General features: G+C 53.7%; 1 protein-coding gene across 1 annotated transcript in view; it reads right to left on the bottom strand.

Moving 5' to 3' along the window:
* COL6A1 (collagen, type VI, alpha 1) overlaps positions 1-10,113 on the bottom strand; it is a gene marked incomplete at its 5' end in the record, with an annotated part of 20,323 nt that overhangs the window by 4,915 nt on the left and 5,295 nt on the right. The window contains 10 exons of the mRNA XM_009575673.1: positions 215-223; positions 1,114-1,150; positions 1,502-1,537; positions 2,254-2,319; positions 2,807-2,869; positions 3,349-3,384; positions 3,469-3,519; positions 4,007-4,069; positions 4,554-4,616; positions 8,544-8,606. Coding sequence (XP_009573968.1) covers positions 215-223; positions 1,114-1,150; positions 1,502-1,537; positions 2,254-2,319; positions 2,807-2,869; positions 3,349-3,384; positions 3,469-3,519; positions 4,007-4,069; positions 4,554-4,616; positions 8,544-8,606 — 487 coding nt within the window. The remainder of the gene's footprint in view (positions 1-214; positions 224-1,113; positions 1,151-1,501; positions 1,538-2,253; positions 2,320-2,806; positions 2,870-3,348; positions 3,385-3,468; positions 3,520-4,006; positions 4,070-4,553; positions 4,617-8,543; positions 8,607-10,113) is intronic.

The following is a 10,113-nucleotide window of genomic DNA, read 5'->3' as shown; positions in this document are numbered from 1 at the left end:
CCACTCATAGGCCCCAGCTCCACCAGCCTCTGAATCTGCACAGCACCCTCAGGAGAGCTTGCTGCCCTCCCCTGCCTTGTTCATGCTCGGTCCTCCCTCCCGGGATCTCACCATGTCTCCATAGCAGAAGGCAAGGAGCAGGGAAAGGGAGGGGTGCAAGCAAGGAGAAGGGCTAGCAAATGTTTGCAGAGCAACTTTGCCAAGTAACACTCACCGCAGCAAGCTAGAGGAGAAAGGAGAGAAAGAGAGAACGTTAAAACGCTTGACACAAGGGTTTTTCACATACTAATGCAGACTGCAGGTTTGTGTTTCTGCAAACCCAAAGACATCTGGTCTGGACAGTTCAAGGTCATGGAGGTTTCCCTCCCATTTGAAATATCCAGATCTCTCTCCTGTTTCAGATTGTGATTCCCCGACCTAGAGCACTACATGCAGCAGAGCTCTGTTTCTGCACATGCTGATGCATTCTTATTTAAATAAAAATAAAAGCTAATCCTGGAGGGATTAAGTAAATCACCAGAGTATGGAGCTCAAACTCAGTTCCCTAAGTACCCTGCGTCCTTCCAGCACTTCGTTACTGGCCGTGAGCCAGAAACCCTTTGCCGCACATGTGTACTGCTGCTCCCTATGGCAGCACACCCCAGAACAGACCTCCCTTTCCCAAGAGGGAAAGTCAGGCCCTGCTACTTAAGAAAAAAAGCATTGTAAAATGGTGCACACAAAGATTTTGCACAACTTTGAACGACTCCCTGAAGAGTAATTGTGTATGTACAGAGCCACAGCCACAGCAAACCAGTCTGCAGTGTGCACAAGTGAAACAGTTGCACAACCTACTCTAGAGATTGAGCTGGAGGTCCCTGGGTCAAAAGAAGGGACGGCAACGCACAAAAGATTTGCCTCTTTTGGGTTGCTGTCCTAGCTGCAGGGCGGACCTCCCACCTCTCCCCCAGCTCATTGACTTAATTGTCACACGTGGAAGGGGAGGGATGCCCATGGCATCCCTCTGCATGCTGCCTGGGGATGGCCCTGCTCGCCGGGGGCCAGAGAAAAAGCAGCTACCTCCTCTCAGCAAGGAGTGGAGCAGGGCAGGAGGAGTGGTACAGGGATACTCACAGCACATCTTCATGATGATGTCCAAGATTTCACATTCCTGAAAACAGAGGTAAAGAAATGTTTGAATAACAGTGAAGGCAGCTTCCTGGCTCCCAGGTGCTGCCCACCACCCTCTGCTGCTGCTTTGTGCCCTCAAAGCAGGTCCTGATCTGTAAATGAGCGACGTGCAGGTGGCGCACACTACAGGGGGGACTGGCTGGTCATGGACTGGTATGAAGGAAATCTGGCCAGTGAGACTCACTGGCACAGTAATGGGGGGCAGCCACCACCCAGCCCAGGAGCATGAGGCTCCCCCAGCAGTGACCCCCTCCCAGGAGCCATCATGAGGGGTAGGAGAAGCACAGACCAAGCAAGCAAGCAAACAGCGCCCCGATCCTGTCCCACTCACATCTGGTCCCGGAGGCCCCACAGGTCCTGGTGGTCCCTGTCAAACAGAAGCGTGGAGAGAGCAGTTACAAGAGCAGCCAATTCTATCTGCGGCATACTCTGCTGATACCTTGCTGAGTAATGCAGAGTCTGGAAAAATCTCTTGGCTTCCCAGTTGCTGGCCCTTGCACTGGGCTTTGAGCAGGTACATCTGCTTGCTTGCACAATGCCCTGGGGCTGCATGGGGGTGGGGGGAGGGAGACCCACTTCCATGCGTGCCATGCCCACCGAGGTGGGAAGGCAAGCTCTTGCTGCAGGCAGCGAGCACACACGCTGTGTGTGACATGGCTCGGCATTGCCCCCACAGCACCCAGGGGATGGACGGATGGATGCCATTTGCTTGGAAGATGCCTCTCCTGTAGCCTCCAGGCCAACATGAGGCAATGCAAGCAAGTGGCGACTCAACACTAACTGAAACACTTTCAGGCTCAGGATGGCCACTCTGAAAGGCTGCTTGCCCTTACCAAACCTGATCATATGAGAATGCTTTGCTCATGAAAAAGCACAAGTGCCTGTATTTTCTGCACTGATTTGGGATGAACATGATTTCAGAGACCTGTGTACCAGGCTGCAGCAGCAAGTTTTCAAACTGCCTTGCTCCTGCTGTGAGCTGGGCCAAGCACAGCAAATCTGCAGCGAGCCCTGCTGTTGGGAGCTCCGTCAGCCCGGCACGCTGTGCTCATCGGTGCAAACCCTGCCGGGGTCCTTACTTACTGGGAGGCCTTCAGGTCCCCTGTGGCCCTTTGCTCCTTTGATGCCCCTGGGGCCAGGGGTTGGGTTCTGGAATGAAAACAAAACCAAAATCCACAAATCTATGTGTGTCAGGGTGCAGCACCTTCCCCTCCAGATGTATTCTGAGCCCTGCTTAACCACAAAAATGTTATCTGAGATTGCTGTACCCAACCAAACAAGTTAGGACTTGGGAGGGTTGGAATGGACACTCGGAAACCCTCCCTCCACAGCACAGTGGTGCAGCACAGGTGCAACCATTGGTGCTATCTGGAAGCATACAAAACCTTGCAGAGATGATACCCACCTCAACCTAACAGATCTGGAGGTTTGCCAACCATAAGCTGTAGGATACAAAATGAACATCTGGAGAGAGCTCCCCTTGCTATCAGACACTGCTCAGTGGCAAAGGGTGCTTGCAGACTAACAAAGTCTGATGGGCTCTGACCCACAGGCAAGGTAGTGTTAGAGACCCAGCCCAAAGCTTCTGCACCGTGTTCACAGAGAAAGATGATTCAGCTTTATACAGATTACTCACATCATTGCCAGGGTCTCCAGCTTCTCCTTCATCACCTTTAGGACCAACATAGCCTTTCGTTCCCTGAAAAATAGTACAGAAGAGACTCCTGCATGGACTGCTGTCGTTAGCCTGGTGAAGTTGGTGCTAGCATGCAGTGACCTTGTGAGAGGTGTCTCGGGAGGGGGGCGAAGAGCAGTGTATAGGCTCCCTAGCACCAAATTGCAGTGCTATTGAGGGAGAGAGCTTCTTAGGTGGCTTTCACTGTTATAATACCATCCAGGTCCCCCTGGGTGGCACTCCCAACCCCAAAGTCTGGCTCCGGGGCTGCACTGGAGAGCACTCAGCCCAGGCTGCTGTCCTTACTACCAGTGCACCAAGGCAGGACACCTCCACCAGAAGCATCCACTGTAGGGAGAGGTGGGCAGAAGGAAAAGAGGGCTTTGAAGGAGAAGGCTGCTTCAGGGAGCCCATTTCACCATGCAGCTGATGGAGAGGCTCTAGGAGCCAAACAACTGGCCAGGGCAATTTCTGTTGGGTGCATGAGGAAGCAGCACACTTACGTTAATGCCAGGGTCACCTCTGTCTCCTGGCTGCCCCTGGGGATGAAGGAAAGGAAGCATGTTAGGTCAGAGAAGCAGAAATAGTGGTCTTACAGTTTCAAAGCAGCACAAAAAACTTACTGGGGCGCCTGTGAATCCAATTGTGCCGTTCCCAGGAGGGCCATCCTCCCCCTAGAAAGGAAGGGAGAAATATGTGAGATAATAAAAAGCAGACGCCTTAGATAACACGGCAGCAGGATCCTGCCCTCCTTGGACAGTTTATCTCCACAGCAAAATGTCGTTGCAAAAAATATGTGACTGGTGGGTTGGACGCTGGTGCAGGCAGGTAAAAAGGCCATCTTACTTGTGTGTGATCTGCACAGCCACTGACAGGAGGGTGACATGGTCCCTCTCAGAGACTGGGGATATGGCCACAGGCTGGGAACAGACTGGGAAGTATCAGGTCTCTGTTGCTGGAAAGTACATGCCAAAATATGGCTCTTTGAGCCTGCAGATGTGATGCATATTCAAAAGCAGGCTGCTTGCAAATTTTACCAGCATCTCAGCTGTGAATGAATGTAATTTCTTTTCTCCCTGAGTTGGATCATGCTGTGTGGAACCAGCCTGTTGTACAACTTTTCGACATGGCATGCAATTCCCCCAAATAAATACCACTCACCCTTTCTCCCATCAGACCAGGGTCTCCAGGTAGCCCAGGTGCTCCAGGCAATCCCTTTGGGCCCTGGAAGGAGCAGAAGAAGCAGTCAAGCATCGCACACCATCCTTTGAGCTGGGAAGATGATGCCTTCTGAGGCAACCAGCTACCATCACGAGCCCATCACGGATGGTGTTTTGCTTATACAAAAGCAATGCAAAGCCCACAGCTGGGCTTGGGATTCAGCTTGTTCCCTGCCCTGGGGATCAAATCTGTTGGCAGATTCAGGTGGCTGTCCTCAGAGACCAGCTCCCCCAGCTTCCGTGATGGGAATCCACGTGGCTTGTGGTGTGGCTATACCCTCTCCATGAAATGGCATCTGGAGGCAGCCATGACCTTAAGGACCCATGAAAAATGCCTCGATGTGTCTGCCAGGCAGCTAGCACCTGAGTTTGTACCTACAACAGGTTTCCAAGATCTGAGGGATTTGGGGACAGCCCTAAGGGGCAGCATCTCCTGGTCTTCCCTTCATTCCCTCCCCCAGAAGATGCGGTGATAAAGCAGCACTGACCTCATTGCCGCGGGGGCCATCGTCTCCCCTGTAGCCCTTGGGTCCCGGGGGTCCAACCTCGCCCTAGGGAAATACAAAAAGCTCTCACAACAGGGATTTTCTCTTGGTGCTGCTCCTGCCCTGAAGGGCTGGTCCCTTCATTTCGTGATGTGGTGGGTGGGGGCATCTGCCTCGTGCCTCGCACCCATCAGCGAGTCACCTCCACCTCGGCCAGCCTCACAAGAAAGGACCTATTGACAGGGGTTAACGCAGGTGGGGAGATGCTTCAGGAGCTGTGCCTGGCTCCCCCCAAGCCCCCCTGCCTTCCCAGGCTGCAGCTCCCCATGCTCCCTTACGCCCTGCTTTCTCTGCAAGGCCCTGTTGGAGGCAACCCTGGCCAGATCCCTGCTGAGCATGAGCCAAAAAAAGAAGCTTTCTGGGCCAAGGTGTGACACTGCAGGCATGGGTTGAACACCATGTGCTTTCAGTGGCAGCCAGGCTGCGGGAGGGAGCAGCCTCTGAGCAGAGCCTCCAAGGCCCTAAAAGCCATCCCTCTCCTTCACACCTCAGTCCAGTAACAGAGGACCTGGTGGGGAAGAGGACCAGGGAGGCAGGGATGACGCTTTCTAGCGGCAAAGCACAGCTGGGTTGCACAGTGGCATCACATCTGCTGCGATAGAGGTACCCCTGGGGCAGAGAACGGTCCTTGGTGGAGCACATCACCCTGAAGGTGACACAGACCTCCCTCCACAGAGGACCTCCCCATGCATTGGGGCTCGGACACGTCTGGGTCGAAGCTGGGCTGGCCGAGGCCCTTTCGTGGCTTTGGGGAGTTTCTGTCCTCAGGAGGCTGCAGAGCCCTGGCAGCATGTGCTAGAATGGACCAAAGCTGTCACTCTGCCACATCCCATCTGGGCAGCGGCTGCTTGCTCCGTCAGCTGCAGGGCTGGCCAGAGACAGCCAGAGGAGGTGGGAGGAGATTTTTTTCTCTGAGAGCTCCAACAGATGTCCAAGGGAGCCCCTCCACCTTCTGCTCAACAGACCTTCATGGGGTTTACTTGCCAGGAGATTGGTAATGATGGTGGGTAACGATTGGGTAATGATGTTTGAGCAAGGCAGCATCTCAGGTGGAGCCAGGTGTGCAGCCAGTCCCCAGGCGATGGAGATGACAGAGGTAGGCAGAGGGAAGGCAGAGAGCAAGCCGTGGTGGGAGAGAGCGATGGCTCGGCAATTGGCCCCTCCAGCATCACTGCTGCAGGCAGTGGGCATGCCAGTTCCAGACTCCCAACCTCTGAAATGTTTCCTGTGACAAACCACACGACTGCAGTCTCCGCGCAGGCAGAAGGCAGCACTCGCTCAACGGTACCTGGGCTTCAGCATCGCAGTGGTGCATGCCCCAGAGCTTCCTCCGTATTTTCAGTGCATCAGCAGCACCTCTGAGCTTTTTGGGAGCTGCCTCAGTGTGGTGGCTCAGCCTAGCCCAGCTTTGCAACCACTCTCTCACCCCCTGAAAGCTGAGGGGGTGAGATCCCCTCAGCTGTCGTCTCTGCTCCTCTTCGCACGACAGTGGCTGGGAGAAGCTGGTGCCAAACATCCACGTACGCCACAGGCACCCTTCTTCCAAGAAAGGTATACCTCAGGGTGCAGAGGACTTAAAATTACAGAGTGTAGTGCAGAGCACTAAACTGCTCAAAGGCATGTGACCTTATTTCTGCACAAAAGCCCAGAAGAGAGAAAGCCGGGAAGGAGGGACAGGAACTCATGATCATTCGCATCAGCCAAAGCACGGCATCCTTGGCTCACGCTGGCCGTACATGTCCTCACTGTAGTATACCGCACAAATCCCCCGTGGCCCTGGAGGAGTTTATAAAGATGCAGGATTTGGGGTCGGGAAATGTCTACTACCTTTCTGGGTGTGACAAGAACTGCAGGAGGGATGGGCACCATGGCCAGGAAGAGAGAGGGACTACCAAACCTGCCCATGAGGATCAGGGAAAGACCGTGCTGACGCTGACCTTTAGCTTCTCTTGGATAGAAAGAGGATGAAAGGGAGTCACAGGTTAGCAGGAGCCCTTTCCCCTTGCCAAGAGAAATATGCTGTAAGAGCCAGAGCTTGCAGATAACACGGCTTAAAAAACACTTGTGTGTGCCAAAGTCCTACTCTTGCCCAAGCCCAATTACGCATTTATTTTTAATTTGGCCAAGCAAAAGCATTCTTCCTTAGCTTATGGAAAATACATCCTCACTTTGCAACTGCTTTTGAAATCTTCCTGGAGTGGTGGAGGCGCTGGGACAGTCTCTGGTCTGGGGAGACATCGGAGCTGCTTCTGTAATGCTTCCCTCTCTGACGGAGGTTTGACTCATGTTCAGTGTTGGGGAGGAAAAACTGGTGTCCCACAGGCTCAGTGACAGCAGGGAGATCGTTCTTTCTCCTTTCTCCTCCTCCCCACCAGTGAAGGCTATCTGGCAGCGGGATCTATCCCAGCCTGGCTCCCCACCATGCTTGCACATCTTCGGCTCCCAGGCTTGCATCAAATCTCCACCTTAACTCTGTCTTCTTCTGTGCAGTCCTTCTTCTGCCTTGAACCTGGAATGAGCCTCTGCCACATGGAGAGCAGCTCCAGTCCTTCCTCCTTTGCTGGTGTCAGCCTGCAGCACTGGTCCATTAGATGCACACATCCAAAGAGCTGCCTTCCTACCAGGGCCACCTCCCAAAATGACACCTCTCATCACGGCAGTGCCCAACAAGCTGGATGCTGCTCTTTGGTTGTGGCAGGAGATCAGCTCAGCTACAGACAGTAGGATCTGGACAATCCTCCTGCATGAATTTGGTGCTCTTCACTAGCATGAGACAGGCTCAAGAGAAGCCCAACTTCAGGCAAGCACAACCCTGGCACAAGTATGTCCTCTCCCCAGGCTGCGGCACGGTGCAGGTCTGACGTGGGGGTCACCCATGCTGGGGATGATGTGAATGCAACAGTGGCCCCTTCATGGCTGTCCTGCACTCCAGATCTCCTTCAGGGCTCTTGAACACTTGGTCAACCATAAAGGAATTCAAAAGCTGTCTCATCTTTGGATGCTCATCTTGTCCACATGCTGGTCTCCATACTGCACCCCTTGTGGAAGTCCTGCTCCACCAGTGTGGGAACGTTTATCTCAATACTTCCCTGTATCTTGGGCTCCGTCAAAACTCTGATGGTATGGGTAGGAGGGGAGTTGTCCCACAGAACCCCGTCCAAGGGTGATGTCAAAGCATGCTTGCTCAGGTGCAAAGACCCTGTTGGCCATTGCAATCAATGCTATAGCCATAGAGGATCAACCCAGCAACATCTCCAGACCCAGAGTTATCGACTGGGAGCTGGGTACATCTTTGGGAAGAAAGAGCCTTTAATTGAGCAGGGGACAGAAGCCTTCCTCAGGCTGGAGGTAACCAGCTCTGCTCTCCAGAAAGACCGTGGGGTCTGAGATCTGTTCCTTGAGACATATGAGGACAAGCAGACCCCAGAGCAGGAGGGCCAGATCTTGCAAGCAAGCGGACTTGAGGAACGCTGGCTTTGAGACAGACTGTCTCTGCAGATGCCAAGGGTGTCAGGGACACTGCTGGGGCCCTGTCAAGCTATCCTCACTGACACAAGATGTCTCATTGACTCCCTTGACTGAGGTGAACAGCGTCTGGCCCCAGGCCTGAACATTCTGTGCGTTGCTGCAGCTTGCACTTGCCAGTTTCCAGATCTGTCAGACATGTTGACATCTGTTTTCATGGGATTGGGAAATGGCGTGGAGGTTGCTCTGTCCCCTGCCCAGCAGCCAAGTCTCCATTTTTTTAGCTTTGTTCATAGTCTATGTTCTCCTAGAAATCCCTGCCCCTCTTCACCAGCTTTGCTACTCGGTCTGGAAGATGCTGAGAACTTGCCCCAAGATGCTGTGGCATCAGTTAAGCCCCCTACCCTAGTCTTCCTGCTGCCCCAACCACTTCCACCTGGGATCCAGAAGGTTAATCCAAGCACTTACCTGGTCGCCAGGTGGTCCGAGGGGTCCTTCCCGCCCTTGGTCACCAGGTGGTCCAGGCTCTCCCTGAAAATGCACACAGAGGGCATAAGAAACTCAAAGAGGGACCGGTGTAGGGTGCAAAGGGCTCCACGTGCAATGGGGAGCAGGGATAAAGCACTGATAGCACATGCTGGATAGAAATGCAGTCATCCAAACAGGGAGATTTTCAAGGCAGATTCAGGAGTTGGATCAGAAACTATCAGAGGTGTGGGGAGAGAAAGACGGGCTAGCATGGCCACCTTGAAGCTGAGAAGATAGACCTAAAAGGAAACCTTCGGAAGGATGGAAGTGCTTGACTCTGGGTGACATGTTTCAGCCCATTTTGTGCCAGAAAAGCAAATGCCTGGAGACATCAATCTTGCAAGGTTTCTGCAAATACACAGACCTGGCCCTGGCCCCAAGACCATGTAGTGGCTTTTCCCAGCCACATTCTACAATCATGGCTGCTTTTCTAGAGCAGCTTCTGCCCTGGGCAGTCTGCATAGAGAGGAGCTGCTGTCCCCATGCATAGAGACTCCAGGCTAGCAGCCTCCTTCCTCCACCCCCTCTTCCTCCAGCCTGCCATCCCTGCAGAGCTAAGGGGATTTCCAAGGGAATGAGCCAGCAGATGGGGATGGCTGGCCTCACCTCCCACTGCTGATGCTCTCCCCTCTCCTTTGCTAACACTCAGCACCCTGAGCCGCGTTAGGGCTGTTTGCAGAGAACTGACAGCCCAGGAAAGCCTGGAAAACTTGAGCCTGGGTGGTTTTGCACCCAAACAGCTCCAATAGTAGGAAATACCCAAGGGCTGGACACAGCTCAGTTCCACTTTCACTTAACCAATGTGGAAAGGGACAGCCTTCCACCAGAGCTGCATCCCAACAGAGCAGTGTGTCTGCCAGACCCGGGCTGGATCCGGGGCACCTTCCCTATGTAGACCCATGGCCAGGAGCGAGCAAGCCAGGGAGGCAAAAAAAGAGCCAGGAGGCACAGCCCTCATCCCTGCAGCCCAAGTGCTTGCTGCAAGTTCCTGGCAATTCAGAAGAAAGCTTTCTCGCCTGCAAAGTGGAGTGTTACCCCTTACAGGGCTGCACAACAGCTAAGCACAGAGTTTTGCATCTTACAGCCAAGCCAACCCAGAGATCAGCCAGCACCAAGTGCTACAAGATGAGTATCTTTGCATGAGGTGCTGCTCTGCCTGCAGCCCTGGGACGTGCGGCCAGGCAGCCCCCAGCCCGCGGGGAAGGGAGGCGTTCAGAAACTTCCCATGACAGTCACACCTGACTTAAAACTTTGAGGAAAGCGGCTGAAAGCTTGGCAACCTAAAGCTGTTGTTTGCAAGCTAGAAGCTTCCAGATGCCTAAGCCAAACAGTAAATATAAAACACAACTTCCAAAGGGCCTTGAGCACCGATGGAGACGTTTCTGGCGAGGTTACACAGCCTCGTGCTTGGACTAAAACTTGGAAGGAAGCAGCCCCTCGTCTGCTGAACAATTTAACTTCAGGACACTGGCGTGCCTTCATCTCCCGCGCACATCTGCCCTGCACACCA

Source organism: Fulmarus glacialis, unplaced genomic scaffold, assembly GCF_000690835.1.
Source record: "Fulmarus glacialis isolate BGI_N327 unplaced genomic scaffold, ASM69083v1 scaffold15674, whole genome shotgun sequence".
Classification (NCBI taxonomy): Eukaryota; Metazoa; Chordata; class Aves; order Procellariiformes; family Procellariidae; genus Fulmarus; species Fulmarus glacialis.
This window is presented reverse-complemented; position numbering and strand designations above follow the sequence as displayed.